Genomic DNA, 26,666 nt, shown 5'->3' on the forward strand with positions numbered 1-26,666 from the left:
CTGTTCCTTGGGGTACGTTGTCCTCTTGCGGGGTTTTGTTTTCCTTTTTGTTTTTGCCTTGGTAAGGGGGTTCTGCTCTACTTGCCACTGGTGTTTGGCCTCATCCTGATACTTTGGTGGTGGTGCCCCCCTGCTAGGTCCCTATGAGCATACACATTCCTGGGGTTCAGCTGTAGACAGTTTGTTGGTAGTTTTGGGCTGGTTTAGGCTCCCAGCCGGTCCTCTTGTCTGCTAGCCAGGAATTTGGTTCTTTCTCAGCTTGCCGGGTTCGGGTTCTTGGTGAACTGGAGGAAGTCCCATCTGGTTCCCTCCCAGGTTTGAACATGGCTGGGCCTTGTGTTGGACTCTCGGACCGCTTCCTTGTCTCTTCCTCCGGAGTGTCTCCTGCGGCTGTGGTCCCGCATGTGCCTGTTTCTGGGGGGTTCCCGGGTCACCCGGTGGTTGCTCGAGGGTCTGTGAGGGAGCCTGAACTTCGCGATGCTGGTCTACCCGCCGGGTCGGGTTTGGCTTCGTCGGCTGTTCTGGTTCCTTCGGGGATGTCTCTAACTCCATTCTCGTGATCGCTGGGTTTGGACCCCGGGGCCTTGCATCAGCTGCTGTGTTGCCAGCTTCCTCTTTCAGATTTTTCGGGGTTCATTGACGTGGCACCTACCTGAGCCCTCGCTCGATGTGTTCACGGATGCATCGTCTCTTGGTTGGGGCTTTGTGACCAGTGCTCACCAGGCCGGCCAGGGATCGGCCCTGGCCAGGTCCCTGGCCGGCCTGGGCCGTCTTTCCGTCGAGGCGTTTCATTACATTCAACGCTTTTTTTTTTGTCAAATTTCTTATACAATGTATTTTTATACTTATAATGTACCTGTAAACATTTCTTTAATCTTGCTAGAAATTACCTTCTTAACTCATAGACTACGCATATTACCATTCATACTGTAGACACTCGATTATCCGGGATTCGAATATCCGGAAAACTCCCTTATACAGCCAAAATCGTGACCGGATAAAGTTCTCAATATCCGGCCAAAATGTCCATGGGTGCCGGATAAAAAATTGGAGCCGGTTAACTTGCGGCCGTTTAGCCATATGGTGTAGGAGGGGGTAGGGTGGGTGGTGTCGGGAGAGAGGGGAGCTTTGGGAGGGACCACCTGGGGGATAATGGTCAGGAAGGGAAGGAGGGACTTGGTCAGGGAGGGAGGGAGGTGGTCAGGGAGGAAGGGAGTTGGTCAGGAAGGAAGGAAGTTGGTCAGGAAGGAAGGAAGGGAGTTGGTCAGGGAGGGAGGGAGTTGGTCAGGAAGGGAAGGAGGGACTTGGTCAGGGAGGGAGGGAGGTGGTCAGGGAGGAAGGGAGTTGGTCAGGGAGGGAGGGAGTTGGTCAGGGAGGGAGGGAATTGGTCAGGGAGGGAGGGAGTTGGTCAGGGAGGGAGGGAGTTGGTCAGGGAGGAAGGGAGTTGGTCAGGGGGGAGGGAGTTGGTCAGGGAGGGAGGGAGTTGGTCAGGGAGGGAGGGAGTTGGTCAGGGAGGGAGGGAGTTGGTCAGGGAGGGGGGGGAGTTGGTCAGGGAGGGAGGGAGTTGGTCAGGGAGGTAGGGAGTTGGTCAGGGAGGGAGGGAGTTGGTCAGGGAGGGAGGGAGTTGGTCAGGGAGGGAGGGAGTTGGTCAGGGAGGGAGGGAGTTGGTCAGGGAGGGAGGGAGTTGGTCAGGGAGGAAGGGAGTTGGTCAGGGGGGAGGGAGTTGGTCAGGGAAGGAGGGACTTGGTCAGGGAGGGAGGGACTTGGTCAGGGAGGGAGGGATGGTCAGGGAGGAAGGGATGGTCAGGGAGGAAGGGAGTTGTTCAGGGAGGAAGGGAGTTGTTCAGGGAGGGAGGGAGATGGTCAGGGAGGGAGGGAGATGGTCAGGGAGGGAGGGAGATGGTCAGGGAGGGAGGGAGTTGGTCAGGGAGGAAGGGAGGGATGGAGGGAGTGAGTTGACAGGAAAGAAGGGAGAACTGTTGTGCGTGTATGTGAATTGCGTTAGCCTAACGAAGGAAGGTGGCATTGGTGGTGTTGCAAGAATTACACTGTTTTCTTATTGCTGTGGAGAGCTAGTTATGAATATTAATTAAATAACACACTATAATAATTGAACAGTACAGTAGAGTATTTGGTTTGATATTTATTCATTTCAATATTTACAATAAAATACAATGGGATTTAACAGAACTTAAGACGCATATGTTAAAGTCATCGTACAGCTTGTCAACACCCATTTGTCGACACATGTGAAGGGGAGTTGGGAAGGCTGGTGGGGAGTGGGGGAGGGGGGGGTGACCAGGCAGGAGATCACACGTGTCATCTGTCTCTTTTCCAGTCTCGCCAACTCACCCACCTGTTCACCCACTTGTTTACCCACCTGCCAATCCACCCACCCACCTGTTCACCCACCTGCCTAATAGCCCACCCAGCCACCTGTTCACCCATCTGCCTGCTTGCCCACCCACCCACCTGAATGCTTGCTCACCCAACCACCTGTTCACCCACCCAACCACCTGTTCACCCACCTTCCTGCACACCCACCTTCCTGCTCACCCCACCCACCCACCTGTTCACCCACTTCCCTGCCCACCCACCTGTTTACTCACCTACCTGCCAATCCACCCACCCACCTGTTCACCCACCTGCCTGCTTGCCCACCCACCTGCCTGCTCACCCACTTGCCTGCTCGAACCTGTTCACCCACCAAGCCCGCCATCCACTCATCCAAAACCCACCTGCCGGCCCACCCACTTTCCCTGCCCACCTACCAGCTAGGTAGCTAATCACCCACCCAGCCCCACACACTAATTAGTGTGTGTCAATTCAAATCGTGAGTGTGGTATAAAAATTGTTGGAAATGTTCCCTTTTGGACTCAGAGGTGAAAAAGTACTATTATCCGGAACACATGATTATCCGGCTGGGGGTCCTTCCCATACAATCCAGATAATCGAGTGGAGACAGTATTGGGGGCCCGGTAGTGAAAAATATTCAAATTATGTAAAAATAACTTAAAATTTTTAAACAAATCTCCAACTTATTGACTTCAATGTCGTGAAACTTTCATAAAAATATTTTCAGAAATTGATTTTAGATGAATTTTTAAAAAATAAGAATGTTTTGTTGATAAGGAGAACAGCCCCTAATAACTGGAACTGAAGGAGTATGCAGTAATAAAGAGATGCAAACACCTGTCCAATGCTCAAAGATGAAGAATAGTAGTAAGAAGTGTCCACAAAGTTGATACGCAGTTGGTGCCTTTATATCACTGCTGAGTAATACATAATAACACAAATAATAATGAGTAACTATATTAATATGCTCTATTTTGTTATATATCATATAAATACATTGTCCAATCTTAATATATGTTATTTTCATCAATGTCCCCAAAATATTTTTTTTTTTAGGGGAATTTTTTTTTTTTAAGATTTTAGATTTTTCTCCTTGATTTATTATCTGATTTTGTTGTAACCTTTACATCCTGAAGAATGCATATATTTCCCTAACTATGTGAAGATAGAATGAAATTGGTTAACAAATAAATCAGTCACAACTCGCCAAACTTGAGACTTAAATTTTTCTGGGGGGAGCCCTGTCGGCTCCCTGGAGCTATCCAGGCTGATATGCTAATGTCAGACTTCGGCATCAATCATGTGTATGGAGTTCTGTAGGCCTACCGGAGACCACGAGCCAGAACCTGGACCCCTCAGAAGAGGCACGAGGAGCAATGGCCTATAGAAACCCCCGTGTGGTTGGAAGGATTCTATGTCTGCCATCGACCAGGTCAGGCACCCAGAAAGGTTAGCGTCCTAAAACAAACCTCTATTCTGGTGAAAATTGTGACGAAAAGCCAAACAAGTGGATAGAACTCCCCCAAACAGAAAGGGGCAAACGAGTATGACATCACAGGTCGCCGCGCTGCTGTCTGCACAGCTCCCCCCCTCTCCGGTAGGAGGAAGGGGGAGCACCAGATCCCCATGCCGGCAATCCACCTGTCGGTTCTGAGGCTGATGCTATAGGCAACGATCGTCTGCTCTGGCTCCAGTGGTAGTTTCAGCACTGTACCTTGTGTGTGGTGACTGTGTTCTAGGTCGGCCGAGTGGACAGCACGTTGGACTTGTGATCCTGTGGTCCCGGGTTCGATCCCGGGTGCCGGTGAGAAACAATGGGCAGAGTTTCTTTCACCCTGTGCCCCTGTCACCTAGCAGTAAAATAGGTACCTGGGTGTTAGTCAGCTGTCACGGGCTGCTTCCTGGGGTGGAGGCCTGGTCGAGGACTGGGCCGCGGGGACGCTAAAAAGCCCCGAAATCATCTCAAGATAACCTCAAGATAGGTGGTGCGTGAGCCGGGAGTGATTCTTCAGTACCTGGGCTGCATGTGCCTAGGGTTTCCTTCCCTAGGTGCCCAGTAAGTACTGCCCTTGGGGCTTGGTGCCACCTTCCACAAGTTCCTTGGGGTTTGCCTCTGCTAGGACGTTTACTGCTTGGTTTTCAGCTGCCCTTTGTGTGCTTGGGTGTTCTGTCTCCCTTGTTCACCTTAGGGTAGGAGGCAGTTTGCACTGGTAGGGGTGCAGGGTACTGCGCACCTTGTTTTCACCAATCCTAGCGACGGGCTCTGTTCCGCCTGGGTACCCTGTCCTCTTGCGGGGTTTTCTTTTTCTTTTTGTTTGTCTGCCTGGTGGGGGGGGGGGGTCTGCCTTGGCTCTTGCCCCCTGTGTACTGAGCACTCTTCTGTTTCTGGTGGTTCCTCCTGCTTGGTCCCCGTGAGTGTACACGTCCCGGGGGTTCACTTCTTTGAAGGTTGTTTGGTAGACTTGGGCACCGGTTAGCAGTACCCTGCCTGGGCTTCCCTGAGCATGAGTTCGTCCCAGGACCCTGGGAATCACCATGGGGCACGTGGGTCCGATGGATGTGACTCCTGAGTCCCCCCCCTCTAGCTTTGTGCGAGTTTGAGGGTTGCTCTGTCCCCTTGTCTCAGGATGACTCTTATTGTTTTTGCCTCTGTCTGCTGCCTGTGGGGTCGGTGGCATCTTCGACTCGGAGTCCTGCGAGTTTTGTTGCTTGTTTGTGACTCTTTTTACCCGGTCTTATGCTGACTATGTGGGTGCAGGCAGCACGGGCATTGCCGTTGGGTTCAGGTGGTTGCAACGCGCTAGGTTGTTGTGACGGGGCTTGGGGGTGTTGGTTGCTTTGGTTTTGTTCCTTCCGTGCCCCCTTGTCTTTCCCCTGTTGTGATTTCGTCTGGTTCCCCCCAACCCCCTTCCTCCCTGCATCCAGATCCTTTCCATCTGTGGGTTCGGGGTTAGGGCAGGGATTCGATGGTCGTGAGACTCGGGCAGTCTTGAGGAAGGGGGGGGGGTCCCCTCCCAGGTAGCGACGGAGGCATTCAAGCTGTTTCTCCAGCCGTGTTGTATGAGTCTGCCAGTGGGCTCCCTTCCTTAGTCATTTTCCGGCTGCCCCGGCTTTTTCTTGTGAGGCTGGGGCTTTGGGGGAATGGCTCAACCCCAGGACCCAGGACCTCAGGAGGTAATATAAACGATGAGAGCAACAGTGAGACAGTGCATAAATGAAGGAATTGGGATGAAAGACGGTAATGGCTCCAATAAAGAGGTAGACAAGACAGACACAGGTATAAATACCTTGAAAAACACAAAACCGGAACATATTTGCAAATTCTACACTAAAGGAATATGCAAATATGGAAAATTAGGAGCAAAATGCAATTTTATGCATCCTTGAAAATGCAGGAACATGTTGGCGAGGGGTACATGCCGTTTTGGAACAGGGTGTAGATACTTTCACCCTAAATTATGTCAATTTTCAATTAGGGACAAAAAATGGTACAATCTTCAGTGTCCGGAATTCCACATGAGAGGTACACAGCGTTATAGACGGGAAGATCAATATGACACTACTGAAGATTTTTTAGAGGAAGGCAGAAACAGAGTAGTAAATATAAGAGAGAGGTACAGTCAGATGGAACCACTACAGGATTACAGAGGGGAAGGGAGATACCCACAAGACTGGAATACAAATTATCAACAAGCACACAGGTACTACACCACACAACACCCGTCCTACTACCAAAACTGGACGAATCGCTTCCAAAACAACACACTCTGGACCGGGGTAGAGTGGGGGGAGAACTACCAAAGCCCACCAAAAGTGACACACAATGTGGGAAATCATTCATATTTGCAAACATAGAAGGCTTGAAACCAAAATCAAGAAATAAAGTTAAGTTCATAAATGTCCTCTTAATAGAATCGAACTCAATATTTGGTGCATTTACAGAAACCCACACAAAAGACCACATGGATAGTGAAATCTGGATTCCGAATTATATTCTATATAGATGTGACAGAGTAATTAGGTCAAGTGGAGGAGTAGGTCTGTATATTAAAGAGGAGCTGGCATGCACAGAGCTCCTGAACTCGTCCAATGAGGTGGTAGAGGTACTTGGAATCAAAGTAGAAAATATGAATCTACTTATTATTTTAATATACAAACCGCCAGATGCAACAGTTGAGGAATTCACTGAACAGATCCACAAAATAGAGAATATCCTTGATAACCTAGCAAACTCAGTACCAGATATGTGTACTTCCTTGTGTAGGATAAAAATCCTACACAAGGAATAGAAAAACTGACTTCTGAAGCATATGAAGTCTGTCTGAAACATGTTCCTTTGAGGAAAGCCAGAAAGAGGTCCAATGTAGAAAGAGAACGCAGACGACATTACAAAAGGAGGAAGAAATTAACGGAAATGCTTAAGCAGACACGACTCTCCATACAGAGAAGAAATAATTTAAACAGGGAGATTGAAGAAATCGAACAGAGACTGAAGCATTCCTATCAGACTGAAGAAAGGCAACTAGAACAGAAAGCAATTCAAGAAATAAAGAAAAACCCAAAATATTTCTTCACATATGCTAAATCAAAAGTGAAAACCACTGCCAGTATTGGACTTATTCGTATTAGTGAAGGTTCATACACTGAGGATGACAAAGAAATTAGTGAAATCCTAAAAAAGCAGTATGAGGACATGTTTAGCACTCCGATACTCAGCATGAAAGTGAAAGATTCGGACAATTTCTTTATGAATGATACTCAAACACCTGTAAATATAACTGATATCAACACGAGCGTGGCAGATTTTGAAAGAGAAATTGACAATATGCCCATGCACTCAGCCCCGGGTCCAGACTCATGGAATTCAATATTTATAAAGAAATGCAAAGTGTCAGTAGCACAGGCACTCAGTATAGTGTGGAGGAAGAGCTTGGACACAGGGGAGATACCAGATGTGCTTAACCCTTTAACTGCACGGCCTATAAATATGACATCCCCCCCCAGTGCGCAGGAAATGAATCCTTGGGAAAAAATGATTTTTTCCTCGGAAAGTGTCAAAAACCCCCCTCCCTGTATATGGGTATAGCAACGCAAGTTCGAAATTGTACTTACTTTGGCTGCTATGGGGTCCGAAAGGTGGGCCGTGACGTCATAATTCCCCGTGGGCCAGAGCAGTATGCACCCGGAGCCGGTGGGGCGCTTGGGGCGGGGCGCGCGAGTTGCAGCGAATATATTTTTGCACATTTTTTGCGCACAGTTCCAAATACATTTTATTTGTTTTTACATGCTAATCCTATGTATAATGAACATGTACACTATATTATGGCAGTAAAACATCCGTACTGTCCGAAGACACTGTTACGTGCATGACACTTGTGTACACATATGTTGCACATATTTACCATGTATCATGCTAATTTATGTATATGTACAATCTATGTACTATACGCTGTCACACACTATATACATTCACCATCAACACATTCAGAACACCGCGAGTGTGAGCAGCCACACCCAGCCAGCCCTCCCTCACTCCTCCAACTCGCCAACATTGCTCCTCCAAATCATACAGTTATTCACACCAATGTTTCATGTTCATTTATGTATATTTACAACATATGTACACACTCTGCACTGCCACACACTATATACATTCACCATCAACACACTCAGAACACCACGAGTGTGAGCAGCCACACCCAGCCAGCCCTCCCTCACTCCAACATCTTACTCGCCAATATTGCTCCTCCCACCATACTGTTATTGTATTTATTACACAATTTACACACGTTATATATACCTATCTACATGTTTTGTTTACCAGAACTATGCAAGTAAGCCGGTATTGTGTCCAAACAGTATAGTGGCCACCATACACTGCATGACAAATCACACAGAAGACAGCAGACGACGCCACGATTACTACGTCACCTCCCTCACCAAAATAGCTCTTCATAACATACTCCTGGTGCTGTTATTACACTATTCCACACACACTGTTATACCCATGTACATGTGTGTTCCCCATAGCGAACCACGAAGCTAGTATGGTGAGCAAAACAAGAGTTACTGCCACACAGTGAGGCTACCTCAATTCTCTTCCTTCCTCCCTCCCTCGCCAAAATTTCTCCTTCCTACGCACAACGCTCATTATAACCATAATCCTGGTCACTAATACCTGTAAATGAATAATTGACCACAAGTTTATTTTGAAAAGGAACCTAAAAAGTCGTTTGAATATTCCTAGATGGACGAAATAATGCTGTGGTGCTGTGGCTAACGCTGTGAACATCGTGAACAGCATTGAATCACTGATATTTGAACATTGTACCCAGTCATTATCACACTCAGGCTCTTCTATAATACTATCATGGCTAAATAAAACAGATTATACTGTATATATATTTTGACAATATTAGGCAATGCTGTGTTCACACGCTGAACAGCAGTGCTGTGCGCTCATGCTGCGAGCGGCAGCCTTGGTTGCTCACTCACTACTGAGGCTCTGACACCCGGCAATGTGGACCATGATTTTTTTTTTAAATGGCGTCTGTTTACAAGACCCCTGAGGAAGCTGATGTGAACCCCATGTAGCCGCGGGAGTTTTGAATGGAACGTGAAAAATAAAAACACCCGGGGGGGCGTTGCGCACCCTAAGCCTGGGCCTGCAGGCACGTTGCGCAGTTAAAGGGTTAAAGCAGCAGACATTGCCCCTCTACACAAGGGTGGTAGCAAAGCATTGGCAAAGAATTATAGACCAGTTGCACTAACGTCATACATAATAAAAGTATTTGAGAGAGTGATCAGGAGTCAGGTCACTAGATTCATGGAAACCAATGACCTCCACAATCCAGGCCAACATGGATTTAGAGCAGAAAGATCATGCCTCTCACAGCTACTTGACCACTATGACAAAATCACTGAGGCATTAGAGGAAAAACATAATGCAGATGTCGTATACACAGATTTTGCAAAGGCATTCGACAAATGTGACCATGGAGTGATTGCACACAAAATGAGGTCAATGGGTATAACTGATAAAGTAGGACGCTGGATGCTCAATTTGCTGTCGAACAGAACACAAAGAGTAACAGTCTATCAAGTAAAATCGAGTCCGAGTGCATTTAAAAGCTCTGTACCTCAAGGTACAGTCCTTGCACCAATGCTGTTCCTAATTCTCATATCAGATATAGACAAAAACACAAGTCACAGCTTCGTGTCATCCTTTGCAGATGATACAAAAATCAGCATGAAAATTACCTCTGCTGAAGACATTGATAAACTGCAAACAGATATTAACAAAGTTTTCGACTGGGCAGCAGAAAATAACATGATGTTTAACTGTGATAAATTCCAGGTACTCAGATACAGCAAAAATGAGGATCTTAAACATAATACAGGGTACAAACCACAATCGAATCTGTCCATAGTAGGAAAACAGCATGTCTAGGATTTGGGAATAATGATGTCCGACGACCTAACGTTTAGGGAGCATAACCAAGCAAGTATTGTGTTAGCTAGAAAAATGATAGGATGGATTACGAGAACCTTCAAGTCCAGAGATCCCATCACAATGGTTGTACTCTTCAAATCATTTGTGTTGTTCCGTCTTGAGTACTGCTCAGTACTCACTTGCCCCTTCAGAGCAGGAGAGATTGCTGAAATTGAGGGAATACTGAGAACATATACGGCACGCGTAGACGAGATAAAGCACCTAAATTATTGGGATCGTCTCAAAGCTCTCCAAATGTACTCACTAGAAAGGAGACGAGAGAGATACCAAATAATATACACATGGAAAATACTGGAGGGACAGGTCCCAAATCTGCACAGTAAAATAATAACGTACTGGAGTGAACGACATGGAAGAAAATGCAGAATAGGACCAGTGAAGAGCAGAGGAGGTGCCATGGGCACAATCAGAGAACACACTATGAACATCAGAGGTCCACAGATGTCCAATGTCCTACCAGCGAACATCAGGAATATTACAGGAACAACCGTGGACATCTTCAAGAGGAAACTAGATTGTTTCCTTCAAGGAGTGCCGGACCTACCAGGCTGTGGTGGGTATGTGGGCCTGCGGGCCGCTCCAAGCAACAGCCTGGTGGACCAAACTATCACAAATCAAGTCTGGCCTCAGCCGGGCTTGGAGAGTAGAAGAACTCCCAGAACCCCATCAACCAGGTATCAACCAGGTATCAACCAGGACCTGCTGTGGAGGTTCCCGGGATGGGGAGGGGCTGATTTGGGGGACTTCGGGCCCCTTTGGACCCCACTGGGGTTTTTTACCCTCTGAGTGGGGCTTGCTGTTACGGGGAGTGGGATTTTTCATTCCCCCCTCTGCGTACGAGTTGCTGGGCGTCGGCCCCTCCCCAGGTTCGGATCCTTGTCCCTTTGGGTCCGTTCGGTTCTGTCCTATCGGTGGATACTTTTCTCCGTTTCTACCCCCTTTTTCTCTGAGACAGGACTTCTCCGTCATGCCGGGGTTATGTTCCCCTATTATCGGGGTTCTGCATGACTTTTGGTCTCGGTGCGACTGTCACTTTGAGCCTTTGTGATTTTGAATTTGCTTCTGTGAGATTTCAGGGGTTCAGGAAGGTCTTCGATTCTTCCCGTATTATTGGAACGTCTGTCGTCGTCTGGTGAGGCTTACCTCCAGTCCTTTTTTGGACTGGTTTTTTGGATTGGATTGGTCCTCTTCCGTGCTTCTTCTTGGTTTTCGTTACTGTCTCGTTCTTTTGTCATTATATCTTCTCTCTGTGCTTTGTTTAGGCACTGCTAATATTTTGCTATACTCCTTGTTGGCGCTCTCCCCGCTGGGTGGAGTTGTGCGGTTCGGACCTTATGCATCCTGCGCATGCGCTGTGGGAGTTTGTTTTGTTATGGACGGTGTACACGAGTGCTTGTGTTCCGCGTCCTTTTTTCTCTCGGGTGCTTCACCTCTCTCACTCCTCTCGTCTCTCCAGTCCATGCCCCGTAGATGCTGAGGACAACCTGCATCTACAGGGCATCACCCAGCAACTGGATTGATGCTATGGGGTGGACGCTGGGTTTTCCCTGCATATGGGTGTGGGGCGCTTCATTCGCCTCTACCCTACTCTTCTCCTGCAGGTGCGACTCTGGCCTTCTTCCTCTGGCGGTACTCCCGGAATCTTCTCGGCTACGTTGTGTTGTGACATGTTCGTGCCTATGTTCTGCAGGTGAGTTTATGCGGTCTGGTGTGTTGTCTGGTGTCAACTTTACGGTGCTACCTGCGGGCCACTGGTTGTGACAGTGGACACTCTTTGGGTGGATCCGGTTTCCTTGGTTCCCTGTTCCAGGGCTCATGTGTCTCAGATTGTCTGCAATGTCATTAAATCCATCCAGCCTGCGATCTGCCCTCGTGCCCATGACATATGGAAGTATACAGTGCTCGCCATGGTGTTTGGGAACATATCCTTGGTTGACATCCAGGCACGGGGGTTTTGGAGGTCGAACAGGGTCCTGGCCATCAGTTATCTCGGGAACGTTCCAGGCCCTCTCCTTCCTTGTGTGGCTTTTGGGGCATCTGTCACAGCCTTGGGTCGCAGGTTGCAGCCAGTTTCTTGACTTTGGGTTGAGGAGCGAGTGGCGACCGCCTCCCGCGTAAGGCTCTCTTTTCCTTTATTTTGGTTAGGTAGCTCCGGGAAGCCGGAGGGGCTCTCCACAGAAAGTTAGCGTTAAGTGTAATGAAACGCCATTTTCTGGGTGAGACCAGGAGGCACCCCAGCATCTCTCCCTTCCACCGGTCAGCTTTTTTTTCGCATTTTTTGACATTCGGCCTGTGAACTGGGGTTGGATAGTTGGTGCGAGGGGTCTGAGGTTTCCCCCCTTCCCCCTCCTAGGGAGGGGGGGAAGTTGCGCAGATGTGACGTCATGCTTGAATTCCTTGTTTTTGATTGGAGAGTTCTGCCTGCTCGTTCGGCTTTCGGTTTGCAATTTTTCACCAGCTGTAGTTTGTTTTGGGATTTAACCTTCCTGGGTGCCTGACCTGGTAGATGGCAAACATCTTAAAGTTATCTTGAGATGATTTCGAGGCTTAGCGTTCCCGCGGCTCAGTCCTCGACCAGGCCTCCTTTTTTTACACACCCCAGGAAGCAACCTATAGCAGCTGTCTAACTCCCAGGTACCTATTTTCTGGTAGGTGAACAGGTGCATCAGGGTGAAAGAAACTGCCCATTTGTTTCCGCCTCCACCGGGGATCGAACCCAGAACCTTAGAACTACGAATCCGAAGCGCTGTCAACTCGGCTGTCAGGCCTCTTGACAGCAGACATAGACTGCTTCCAATTACACGGGGGTGTCTATAGGCCAGTGCTCCTCGTGCCTTTCTGAGGGGGAGGGGGGGGGCAGGCTCTGGCTCGTGTTCCCCGGTAGGCTAAGATCTCCATCGATTGACTGTTGTCACGGTCTAATATATGCACATCAGCCTGGTATAGCTCTGGGAAGCCTCTAGGGTCTCCCCTAGAAAATGGCGTTTCATTACATGTAACGCTGGTTTTTTACTTTCCTGGGACCAGGGAACATATTTTAACGAGCAGAAAGGAAACAAATTTTTTGGAAATAATTTTTTCTAGTGCACCATGGGCACCATTTTTTCTTGCATCTCATGTGAAGGCTGTGCAGTACTGGGGTTAAGGTAATGTTTTTGTTGGAACTGTGGTTTCATGCCTAGTGGGCAGTTTGTTCATTCATTTGCAGCCTTCTCCTTTTCTGGCATTGAATGAGGTGGCTGGCTACTGGAGGGCTCTTTGTAGTGATTGGTGTTGTGGTTGTCCAACTGAGGATGCATCGTTTGTTGTGTCTGATTGACTACTGTACTTGCATACCACCCCACTCTGATTCGGTGGATGCCCTGTTCTTTGACTCGGTTACCTTGTTTCCAGGCATGTTTATCTATGCTGTATTGTTATCACCTTGCCAACCTGTGGTATACCCTCATACCCATGTTGTTCAAGATTTTGGCTTTTGTGTCTGCTGCCATATTATGGGCTGCTCTTTGGGCTAGGTGGTTTGGGAGATCTGTCTGGATCCTAGCGACTCGAGTAATTGCCACTCTCCTCCTCCCTGGTCATTCGAATGATTTTCATCTTCTCTGTTGTTAGATAGCTTCAGAGACACTTAGAGGCTTCTCCAGAAAACCAATCTTGAATGTAATGATGCCCATCTTTCTGGTAGATCCTTGGTGGTTCAGATTCTGTCTCCCCCTACTAGGTGAATCGATTCATCGTTTACCTGCTCCCGACTGGCTAATGGCCATTGCAGAAGTCTGGAGCATCTGGGGGTGCCACCTGTTGGGAGTCATCTGAACTAGAGGGTTGAAGCTAGTTTTGAGTCAACTAGTTGGTTTTGAATTAATTGTTTGCATAGCCATTTGATTGTTTTGATGCTTCATTTTCTGTGAACCATGCAGCTTTTGTATTACTTTGCTTACTTTCTGGATTGTTCTCAGCATGGGTGATTGTAACAATTCTATGCTCTCTGGCCTCTGTTAGTGAGTTGGGGCCAGGTTCTGGCTATGGTCACTGGTAGGCCAAATAGGGTTCCTTTGATTGATGTGACTTGGTAGAGAGAAGCCATGCCAGTGAGATAACTTCCAGAAGCCTTTCGAGGCTCAATCAGACAGAGGCGTTTCATTACATTCAATACTTTTTCTTTTTTTTAAGGTTTGGGCCCCTTGTGTGGAGGGAGGCATTAAGGAGTTATCAAGTCTGGTATTAGAAGAATTGACCAGACTGAATGTCAAAGTATTGTGGATGGGTAACAGGGAGAGTCTAACCCTCAGCATTTCTTCTGAACTACATGATTTGTCATACAAATGGCAGTTTGAATTGAAGCGACTTTCAGATGAGCTGGTTAGTTTCATTTGATGAAGATTTGTTTTGCATTTTACTTCAGTTTATATATTTTTCTAGAAAGGTAAATACTATACTGTGTGTAGTAGTTTAATACTTGCTGTATTTTTAATTAATATCTTAATAGGTAACAATGTATTTTGAGATAAATGTTATCAAGTTTTTCAGTTTTACTCTAACAAAATAGGAATCCAGTAAATTTAAATTTTAATTTTCTGGGGGGAGCCCCGTTGGCTCCCCGGAGCTATCCCAGGCTGATATGCTAATGTCAGACTTTGGCATCAGTCTTGTGTATGGAGTTCTTAGGCCTACCGGGGACCACGGCCAGAACCGGGCCCCCTCAGAGGCAAGGGGAGCAATGGCCTATAGAAGCCCCCGTGTGGTTGGAAGCATTCTATGTCTGCCATCGACCGGAACACGCACCCAGAAAGGTAAGCGCCTCAAAACAAACCCCTATTCTGGTTAAAATTGCTACCAAAAGCCGAACTAGTGGATAGAACTCCCCAACAGAAAACAAGCAAACTAGTGTGACGTCACACGCCGCTGCGCCACTGTCTACGCAGCTCCCCCCCTTCCCGGGAGGGGGAAGGGGGGAGCCCCACACCCTCCACGCCGGCTACCCACACCTCAGTTCTTGAGACTGGATGTCAAAAACACAAAAAAAAAACGCCGACCGGAAGAAGGGAGGCTCTCGTTGCACCAGCTACAGATAGATTTTCGCTTCCTGTTTCATCGTTCTGTGTGCTTGCAAATAACGCACTCGCGTGCACCCTTGGTTTTAGTACTTGTAGGTGGTATGTAGCCAAGCTTGTAAAGCATAAGGTAGTATTGAAACGATTATGGGAAAAGCTCACTTTGTAAGGTAGTCTTGAAAAGATCGCTTTGTAAGGTCCCACACAAGAAGAGATTCAGCTAGCCTCAAAGAGTGTCCATCAGTCAAAAAGAGATTCAGCTAGCCTCAAAGAGTGTCCATCAGTCAGGAAGAGATTCAGGTATTCTTGAAAATAGCTATGGACAATACCACCATGGAAGCCGCTAACACTGTTCATCTATGCTACTTGTATCAGATGCATCATCACTAAACGCAGAAAACGATTCATCTATGTATCATCTATATAAATTGGAGATGGCAAGGGTGGGGTTCAGAGCTACAACTGGATACGCTCGCTGTATCATCCTCATAGGTGCTGTATCACTGGCATCCGACCGTTATGTTAAACCCTTATTGCGCCTTGCTTCACCTATGTTATGACCCTATGTTCTTCAAACAATAGGATCTGAATTGCACCGACTGAGCGCAGTCTTTCAACACTGTGTCAGACAGGTGTTTGGGAGCAAGAGGCACGTGTGCGACAAATGGTTGCTCATGCAGTATTAACCCAGCCAGCAGCCCTTGTCTTTCATATTCGTTATAGCAAAAGGTTCGTTCAGTGTTTGTTGGGTAGGCTGCTCCATTATGGCAATCTTTCTTTGTTTCAAATGTGTTCCATTTGTTTTGTATTTGTCACTTCCGTCTCAATAACGGAGCAGCCTACCCGCAAACACTGAACGAACCTTTATGGCATTTGTCAATTTTTCCAATTGTTTCAACAGTTCTTTTATTTTTTTTTTATTTTTTATTTAAAAAACATGGAGCAGCCTACCAGCCGGCCACCGAACGAACCTTTTGCTATAAGACAAATGAAAAATAAATATTGAACACATATGAAGAAAGGAAAATGTCATAATGGTTTTTTCAGTATATGTAAGGTAGGCTGCTCCATTATTGAGACGTAAATGACAAATACAAAACAAATGGAACACATTTGAAACAAAGAAAGATTGTTATAATGGAGCAGTCTACTTGCTGAACACCAAACGAACCTTTTTGACATTTGTTATACTGTACTGTATATCAGAAATTTCATTTCTTTTTTTCTACAAAAACGTCAATGCTTTGCAACATCTCGGCTTTAAACAAGAACAACATAATTTATGTGCATCGTCGGAGGCGTCTGAGAATGTGCAAGAAACAGCGCGACCCCACCATGTGGTGTTGACGTTACTCAAACGAGCGTTCGCCATGCAGGACGATTTGACGTCAATCGGGCCGTTCGTTACCCAAAATCTTCGCCTTTTGGGGCGATCGTTATGCGAGGTACCACTGTACTTATATATAACGTTTGTATATAGTGAATAAAAGCAAAAACAGTATGGTGGGAGGAGAATGTGGGCGAGTGAGGTGTTGAGGGAGTGAGTGGCAGCGGGTGACTGGCTGGTGTGTGGCGGTCACTCCTCGTTACTTTTTTACTCATAATAGCAACTTAGTGGTTCGTTATGGTGAACAAAACATGCAAATACTTATATATAACCTGTGTATATTGTATAGTAACCAACAAAGTATTTGTTCACTGTTTGATGAACATAATTGAATCAACAATATGCACACCATATTTTTGACTACAGCGATGATTCACTCATTTTATTATATAAATATATCACACTACACACTATTGAATAATATTACAGCAAAAAAACTATGAAAAATCAATCAGAGATATTGAAATAATTAGGTAATTATCTCTTTGTGGCAACTCCGGCCTGACAGCTGGCGAGCAACAGACCGTCTGGGACGCACGCTGAGTCAGCGCCTGTTTGTGGCCAGAATTCCCCACCCTATGGCGGGCAATATATGCCACTTACAATTTTTTTATTATTTTTCCCATCATCAGTGAACACAAATTAACAGGTTTAGAAGATTTTTTTTTATTTTTTTTTTTTTATGCGCTTGTGGGTGACACATGCTAAATAGCCAGGCGCCATTTAAGGGTTAATGAGTCTTAGTAGTTGGCAGTCTATTGCTTCTACTGAAGTTCTGCTCTGCAAATGACCTAGCTTCTACTTTCTCTGGAATTAGGGCTCTAGGCAGCATTTTTGGAGTGGATCAAATGTCTATTACTTATTTGGTATAGTTTATCTCAGGAAGCTACTAAGGCCTCTTCCTATACCAGAAAAGGGAATTTTATTACAATCAAGTTCTGATTTTTCTGACTAGAATTTATTATAGTCTGTGGGTTGGTTGGTGTTGTCGTCGTTGTTCCTCCTTTGCAGACAACCCAACCCACAACTCGGTAGAGTGCTTATACCTCGCTAGGAGATCACACTAGGCGCTTCTGGCCCTTGGAGAGGGGCTCAACGTCACACATTTAGGGGATGCGGCTCCAACACTTAGCCTCGTTGTCACGTGCACACACCTACTCAAGCCGCTGTGACTCCCCACTCTCTCCTTAGGTGATATGATCTCCTCAATCCCCCTTTGACTTATTAGTATTACCTTCTACCCTGTCCACAGCAGTGGTTCTTGGTTCTTTCTCTCTCTCCTTCTTTACTACCTCCTGGGAAGCCTCACTAGGACAAGGGCAAACACCAGCAAATTGGGATACATTTACTGGACAAAGCACATACACGATACATACACACATATAATAATAATGAATCCTATACTCTATAATATTACAATCAGGTTGCACTCCAACACCATCAGAACTCTATCATCAGCTTATCAAGTGGTATCCTATCTCCTGGTTCACCACCTGATACTATCAACCTCCTCAAGTTGATCAAGTCTACATACACTGTTGTACCATCAGCAAGAGAATATATATATGTATCTATAAATGTGTACAAAGAAAATCAGCATTTGAATGCAATAACATATATCAGCATAAATGTTCCTTGCTACACTGCAATGATCAATCGATCACCCCATCAGTCCTAGAACGCATACATCTGTAGGTAATCCAGCCTACGACTGTGACTCTAAACTTCAGTATAAAACACTCCTTGACATAAGAATGCCAACAATCACTCACCTCTCACTGCGTCTTGCACGCTAATGACAACCAAACACTATCAACTCCCTACAAGTAATCCACCAGAACTTCCCTTCCACCTCTGGAAGTTCGCTACCCTGATATCTTCAGGTTCTTCCGGGCTTCACTACCGGGATCCTCTGCAGCTCCTCCAGGCTGCTATCATGAAGTTTCCTTGAGCAACTACGGTGCTTCACCCTTCTGCTAGGGTCCTCCACAGCTCTCTTGGCTGCTACACGATGAAGTTCCCTCGAGCAACTATGGTGCTTCACCACCTCTACAGAAGCACATGACACTCCTCTTCATTGCTTCTCCTCACAGCTCGAGGTCCTCTGCTCCACTACCTTGGAGTCTCATCAACTACTTCATCTGTGCTGGCTTCGAAGTTCTCAGCAACTTCTTCTCCAAACACAAACCTGCAACCTATCAACACTCCAATAAAATGTTTGCCCTTTAACACATAAACAAAAATAATCACACAATATGTTTGCCTTCAACCTCTATCTGTCCTCTACATACAGTGAGAGTGGACTCCCCCATTTTGGCAGGGTCCATACTCCACCTCGCCCGGCGGCGGTCCTCACTCACGCTGGGAGGGTCCTTCGCCGTCAGGAGCCGGGCTCCCTCAGTTGCCTGCCAGCGCTCAGAGGGGACGGACGTCGCTCCGTGTTCCTCCCTCTCCACTCTCTTATTTCAGACTTTCTGCCTTATTAAAACATGTCTAACTTATCAATAAACATTGCTACTGTCGCTGGGCACACGACCAACTACAAGCAATCACTATGAACTGGCTTAAATTGTGCTTACCACAGAATGTCTCATCGAGGGCGCTCCTCCCTCTGACGGAGCTTGGTCAGGGCGCTGCCACGGCCCACGACAATGTCTCTGGGCTGTTTAATAATCTGCTCGTCGACCCAGACTTGAGACCACAACGTTCCCAGCTTGATTCCACAGCTGGTACGTCTGCACACTTCTCTTCTCTTCGAGATATATCACTAGGGGTTCTCCTCTGGCGGGAGCTTAACGGAGCGCGGCTTTCCCCCTGCGATGTCTGGCCTCAAGTGAGGTCAAAGCCCCTCCAGAAGCGAGCCTCACGCCTCCAGCAAAATGTCCACATCTCCTAGCCAGTCATTTATCTATTTCCTTACTGCCCATAATCTTAAACTGTTCATTGAATCCACCATACTATTTTTCATATGGGTTATCACCTCAATATTTGCTAGACCTTCTAATCAGGTCAGGCTTGATGAATAACTCTCAAGGAGGGAGACTCGTTTCTCCTGCAGGCTGAGATCATAACAAATTTAATGATTATTTTTTCTGGCATATCTTACTAGTCATATGTTTTGTTGATACAGTACAGTGGTACCTCGGAATACAAGTGTCCCTGTATACGAGTTTTTCGGAATACGAGCAGGATTTCCTTGGAAAATGTGTCTCGGAAGGCGAGGGTTACCTCGGAAGGCGAGTTTGTTGATACGCGTACAGGCCGACCTAGCGCGTGGTGGTATGGCGATCGTCGCCTCTCGCCCCTCAGTTTACCAGTGCCTCACACCCAGTGACTATCCCACGTCAATTCTTCACCCAGATTTTCAGTGTTTTGTTGGATTTTTGGTCATTTGACCATAAAAGATATTATATATCTCGCCATGGGTCCCAAGAAAGCCAGTGGTAAGGTTTAACCTAAGAAAATAGTGCTGCGTTTCGGGCGATCGAGTGGCAACACTGAAAAGTGTATACTCTTTTCACTTTCCTGACATTAATTTTCGATTTACGTATTTCATTTTTGTACCAGTGTGTTTGCAATAGAATGTTCTATAAGAACATTAGTATAAAATGTCACACAAGGATGCATTAGACCAGCACCAAATAAAAAACTACGTCGATTACACTTGTCGTGTCAACAATACAATGGTCCTACCTCGATGGTGCAATGCTACGCCGTTCTCCCAAATAGGCTATGCTGCTATTAGAGAAAACGGAAATTTCATGGCGGACATTTTCAAACTATCCCAAAGTCGATCTCATAACAAATAGAGTTTATAGAAATATTTTTTCTCGTGACTCGTGAGCGAGTCCGCTGTGCGACCTCAACACAAAAAGTGGTAATGCTCTTGAGCGCCGTGATAACGCTAAAGTGTTAAGAAAATGTGTGAAGTATGGGAAGAATTGCAAAGTTTTGTTGAAAAAACTCGCCCAGATAAAGCTGTAGCAAGCCGTTGCATTGACCTTTTAAATGACAATGTGATGTCTTACTACAGACAAGTGTTAAAATGTAGGGAAAAACAAGTGTCTTTAGACAGATTCTTAGTAAGACAAGCAAGTCTCAGTGGTATGCAGGAAAAACGTGCCAGTGTGTGCATACCAGTGAAGACTTCACTGCCTGATGTTATAATGGAAGGGTACTCCCCTTCCAAACAGTAACACCTCTTCTCCTCCCTCCTCCTCACCATCTTCCATCTTCCAGCAAGGTAAGTAATAACTTGAACATAGTTTTGTAGGTTTATTTTGATGAATTAGGTATAAAAATTTAGTTTGATGTGGGGTTTTTGGGGTAGTCAGGAACGGATTAATTCATTTCCCATTATTTCTTATGGGGAAATTAGCTTCGGAATACGAGTTTTCGGAATACGAGCTGTCTCCAGGAACGGATTAAACTCTTAAACTGAGGTACCCCTGTATGTTCAATTGTATTATGAAATATTATAAATAAAAATGTATTATTTATGTGCATAATAATGTTATACTAATTTCACTGATACTTTTAGTTCAGTCATCACTGGGTTACACCCATGCTGGTGCAGATCCAGCTGTTGGGTTCAAGAGTGAAGCAACTCACTGCAGAGGTAAAACACAAACAGAGGCAGTTGGAGGAACTTCTCCCGGACATCAAAGCATCAGCCCGTTTGTATTTACAACTTGAATGAACTTAATGTAAAGAAAAAGTAATAAACATTAGCTGTAATGATAATGAGCAACTTGCCTTATTTTCTTACTGTAATGGAGGAGGGTTTTTACTCTGTTATTTTAAGGGAAAAATTTTGCTTGTAATGAAAAGGGAGGAAATTTAATAATGTTATAGGGGAGGAATTAATAAGTTTTATAAGGGAAGGAAAATAAAGTTTGGCACAATGTACTGTATTTGGATTGAATTCCAGCAGATATTTGTCTGCCTACTCTTGCAGCACTCTAAAATCCTCTTCAGTTTTTACTTTCCTCATTAACTTTTTTAACATCTACAGACATTTAGATTTACAAGCTCATTCTCTGCAAGATCATTTACATAAATTAAAAAATGCAATGGAATAAAGCCCTGTGGAACACAACTTTCCATTCTTCTTCAGCCTAGCATATCCTCACTGACTATGACCCTTTGTTTCCTGTTCATCTAGTACTCCCATACCCAGTCCCATGCCTTTCCTGTTATTCCCGCTTGTTTCTCCAGCTCTGTCTTGTGTATTAATCTTTTATGAGGAGCTGTATCAAAAGCTGTCTGGCAGTCTAGGAAGATGCAGTGTACCCATCCTTCCTTCTCTTGTTTTATTTTGGTGACCCTGTCATAGAATTCAATGAACCTTGTTAAGCATGATTTTCCCTCTGAAGCTATGTTGTGCCACCGTTATAAAATTTACTCTCTCCAAATGTTCTTCAATCCTCTTTCCTGATGACTTTTGCCAGCATCTTGCACGGATTATATGGTAACCATCATCTTGACCTCTTTGGAAGGTAACTTTCATTGGTCTTGGTCATCCATGTTGGACCCTCCCAATCCTACAAAAATTTTTATATTTCCTGGGTTGCCTCTTTTTTTTTATTTCTATTTTTAGAAATAGAAAATATATTTTATATTTCTTGAGGAGGCCTGGTCAAGGACCGGGCCGCTTAGATGTTGAGCCCCAAAATCATCTCATGGTAACCACCGGACTTGCATGCATTTTGTCTAGGATTCCTTTTAACTCCTCCTGGTCTCCATCTCTTATCTCCTGCCATGTGGCTTCCTCTGGTTCTCTCAGGTTGTATATAATAATTGATCATGACCTTTCCATTCCTGCTTTGATCTGACAGCCTCTGTCACTGTTGCTTCTGTTACTTGCCTTACCTCAGACATTATGGTTATTTCTTCAGAGATTTTGCTGGTTCTTAACCCCCCATTGTTCTGTCACATTCTCCTTGTTTTAATCTTACTGCAGTTTCTCTAGTTGCATCCTTTGCATTTTTACCTTCCTCTACTACTACCTTAATATTTTCCTTTAGCTTGTTGACACACTTCCCTGCCATCATACACTAATTTCATTTTATTTCCTTCAGTCCTAATATCTGCTAGAACTTTGTTGCTCCTGGTACATTACATTTTCAGTTCCTTCATGGTTATTTCTAGTTCATAAATCTTTGTTTTCCCACAGTTTCCTATTTTTTGTAATTGCCTCTTTCATTGTTAATATTGTAACATATAACATTTTGAGTGACTACATTCAATGAGTATTGTGGTTTTCTGGGGAGCTTCTTCGGCTCCCTGGAGCTATCCAGGCTGATATGTATATCCCTAAACTTTGGCATCAGTCAGTGTGAATGGAGTTTTAAGCCTACCTGGCACCATGGCCAGAACCTGGCCCCCTTAGAGAGGCACGAGGAGCAATGGCCTATAGAAATGCACATGGGATTTGGAGCATTCTATATCTGCCATCAACCGGGACAGGCACCCAGAAAGGTAAGGCCCCCAAAACAAACTCCTGTTCTAGTTAAAACAAATAAAATAGACAAACTAGAGGATAGAACTCCCCAAATGAAAATGAGCAAACGAGCATGATGTCACACAAGGGGGAAGTGAGTACTGAGCAGTACTCAAGACGGGACAACACAAGTGATTTGAAGAGTACAACCATTGTGATGGGATCTCTGGACTTGAAGGTTCTCGTAATCCATCCTATCATTTTTCTGGCTGCCGCAATACTTGCTTTGTTATGCTCCCTAAACGTTAGGTCGTCGGACATCATTATTCCCAAATCCTTGACATGCTGTTTTCGTACTATGGGCAGATTCGATTGTGTTTTGTACCCTGTATTATGTTTAAGATCCTCATTTTTGTCATATCTGAGTACAGAGCACCACTTGGTTCCCGAACTTTAGTTATCCGAAACTTCCAGTTTCCCGATTGGGGTTAGGGAGTCACGTTACACAAACTAAGTTCGGGTAGGAAGTAGTCCGCCAAGCTTCACGCCGGCCAGGGTTGGGGTTACCCTACATGAACCAAGTTCGGGTGAGGAAGCAGTCAGCCAAGCGTCGTGCCGGCCCGTGGTGGTGGGTGGGTGTGTGGGAGATGGTTTAGTTTGCCCACTGACCGTGTCGGGCGCCGCCTGCTACCCTGTGACGTCACAGACTCACGGCCTATTGTTCCCATTGTTTGAATTTGTCACGAGACTGGAGTGTTCATTTCGTGACTTTGTTTTACATATCAGCACAATCAAGGAACATCCGTGCACCATGTCGACCCCAAATGCACGCATTGTGTCAGTGAAAGCATCTACAAGCGGGTTACGTAAAAGAAAGAGGCCAGTGATGACATTTGAGAAGAAAGTTGAAATAATTAAGAAGGTGGAGAGCAGTGTCTCAAGAAGTGTCATGTGCGCTGAATATGGCATTAGTAAAAGTACTGTTTTTGATCTTCTTAAGGCTAAACCAATCATTTTTTACTATTTCTCTAGAAGTTAAAGTGATAAAGCAATACAAAATAGAAAGGTAGTAAGTAAAGCAAAGGTGGAGAGTGTTGATAACGCAGTGTGGGAGTGGTACAAACAGAGACGGGAGGTGACGAAGAAGCCAGTGGCAGGCTGGCTGCTCATGGAAAAGGCGCGTGAATTTCACCAAGCAATGAAAATTACTCAAAAGTGTGTATACAGTGATGGATGGCTCAGAAGTTTCAAAACCCGTCATGGCATTAGGTTCATTAAAGTGCATGGTGAAAGACAATCTGCTGATATTGTTGGTGCCGATGAGTATGTAAGTAAATTTGCGGAGACGATGCAGGAACAAAATTTATCTCCAGAGCAAATTTATAATGCTGATGAGACAGGTTTGTACTGGCGTATGCTTCCCACAGAAATGATGGCTCATAGTGGTGAGGACGATCCTTCAGGTGGTTATAAACAGAACAAACAGAGAATTTTTTGGTTGTGCTGTGCAAATGCAGCTGGCACGCACAAATTAAAATTACTTGTCATTGGAATTAGTAAAACCCCAGGGCTTTAAAGTCAGCCAGGTGCCTCCCTGTGATTTATAAGGACCAGCCAAGTGTGAGTGGATGTCTCGAGTAATATTTGTCGAGTGGTTTAACCCTTAAAGTGCGCATCACGTCATATGACGTGCTGGACGTTGTTCCAGTCAACTGCGCATCACGTCATATGATGTGTTGGAGTACTACGCAAGATTTAAACAGCCCGCGGATACACGGGGTTCACCACACCTTCATCAGGGCTCTTGTAAACAGACGCCATTTTTTAAAAAAATCGTGGGCCAAACTCCCGGGTGTTATTGGCCTCAGTATTGAGTGAGCAACCAAGCCTGACGCACGCAGCATGAGCTAACAGCACTGCTGTTCAGCTTGTGACCACAGCATCGCCTAAAAATGCCAAATTATACTTGTTCATGCTATTATGTAGCGATGATATTATTACAGAAGACCCCTGACTGTGATAAAACTGACCAGGGTTCTGATAATAGCAGGATTGTGGTGATATTTAGCGCTGTGCGCCATGGAGGGAGGAGTAATGCTGTGGGAGGGAGGGTGGTGGCGATGTCTTTTGACTATGTGTGGCCACCTTTTATTGACTGCACTCAGCATACCAGCTTAGTGGTTCGCTATGGTGAACACAAATGTAGATACTTATATATAACGTGTGTATAGAGGGTATAAACAGCAAGAGAAGGTTTGGAGCCGCCATTTTGGTGAGGGCGGTGGCGTCGTCTGCATGACGCCACCGTGCAGACGACGGTGTTGTTTACTGGTTACCACGATGGTCTTTGGGCACCATACCAGTTTATTTGTACAAGTATGATGAATAAAACAGGTAGATATTTATATATAATGTGTGTATATAGCGTAATAACACCACACAGTATTGTTGGAGGAGAAATAGTGCATCTGGCCTTGAGGGAGGCTGCCGATCAGCTGACTGTGTGAGTAGCTACATCTTTGTGCCTTTACTCACCATACAAGCTTAGATGTACAGTTATGGTGAACAAAACATGTAGATACTTATATATAACGTCTGTATATAGTGAATTATAGCAAAAACATTATTGTGGGAGGAGAATGTGGGTGAGTCAGATGACTGGAGGGAGGGCGGGAGTGGCTGGCTGGTAAACGGCGGTCACTCCTCGTTACTTTTTGACTCATAATAGCTACTTAGTGGTTCGTTATAGTGAACAAAACATGCAGATACTTATATATAACCTGTGCTTCTAATGTAATAACCGACAAAGTATTTGTTCACTGATTGATGAACATAATTGAATCAACAATATGCACACCATATTTTTGAGTACAGCAATGATTCACTCATTTTATTATATAAATATATCAAACTACACACTATTGAATAATATTACAGCAAAAAAGTTATGAAAAATCAATCAGAGACATTGAAATAATTCGGTAATTATCTCTTTGTGGCAACTCCGGCCTGACAGCTTGCGAGCAACAGACCGCCTGGGACGCACGCTGAGTCAGTGCCTATAATTTACCAGACTTCCCCGCCCTATAGCGGGCAATATATGCCACTTACGATTATTTTATTATTTTTCCCGTGATCAGTGAACACAAATTAACAGATTAGGAAGAAAAAATAATTTTTTTTTTTTTTTTCAAAATGACATGCGCCTGTGGGGATGACAGGATATTAAACCCCGAGCATGTTAAGGGTTAATAAGAACTTTGTACCCGAGGTGAAGGAGCACCTGAAAAGTGTTGGTCTCCCGCAAAACAGCAAATGGTTGCTGCTGCTAGAAAACAGTTTAACGCATCCACGAGGTGATGAGCTAGTAAATGGCAATATTATTGGAACGTTCTTGCCACCCAATACAACTTCAGTGATCCAACCCATGGATCAAGGAATAATTAAGAACCTTAAACACCACTACAAGAGGATGTTTGCCAGACGTCTTAATAATCAGCTTGGAACACTTAAGGACTTGTATAAAGTCTTCACAATAAAGTCAGCTATCTGGACTATTGCTAGTGCGTGGGATGAGGTAAAGCAGACAACATTAAGAAATGGTTGAAAAAACTTTGGCCCACGTCAAGTCTGTTTCCTGAGGAAGATGATGAGGCAGATTTTGAAGGATTTGCGGTGAAGAAAGTTAAAGAGAAGAAAAAATTAAGAGAGGAACTCCTAGCCTGTCAAGGGGATTAAGTCCCCTGAGCTTAGAGCAGAACTGGTGACTGAAACAATAGAAGATGACATAGATGGATAGATTTTGATGAAGAAGCCCCAAACAATCGAAACATGACTGATGATGAAATTATAGAATTAGTATGTTCAGCAAAAAAGCCAGAAAAGTGCAATGAAGAAGATGGAGAGGAAGAGGAT

At 45.2% G+C, this 26,666-nt stretch overlaps 1 protein-coding gene across 8 annotated transcripts in view; it reads left to right on the forward strand.

Annotated features, from left to right (window-relative positions):
* Positions 1-26,666, forward strand: part of LOC123764934 (uncharacterized) — a 69,595-nt gene that overhangs the window by 21,865 nt on the left and 21,064 nt on the right. For 6 of the 8 annotated variants that reach the window (XM_045753129.2, XM_045753130.2, XM_069333208.1 and 3 more), the window contains 2 exons: positions 14,042-14,230; positions 20,850-20,985. In XM_045753129.2, coding sequence (XP_045609085.1) covers positions 14,042-14,230; positions 20,850-20,985 — 325 coding nt within the window. Of the gene's footprint in view, positions 1-14,041; positions 14,231-18,893; positions 19,039-20,849; positions 20,986-26,666 lie in introns of all 8 variants that reach the window. The other 2 variants (XM_069333211.1, XM_069333210.1) reach the window with 2 other exon arrangements.

The sequence above is a fragment of the Procambarus clarkii genome, chromosome 29 (assembly GCF_040958095.1).
Source record: "Procambarus clarkii isolate CNS0578487 chromosome 29, FALCON_Pclarkii_2.0, whole genome shotgun sequence".
Lineage (NCBI taxonomy): Eukaryota > Metazoa > Arthropoda > Malacostraca > Decapoda > Cambaridae > Procambarus > Procambarus clarkii.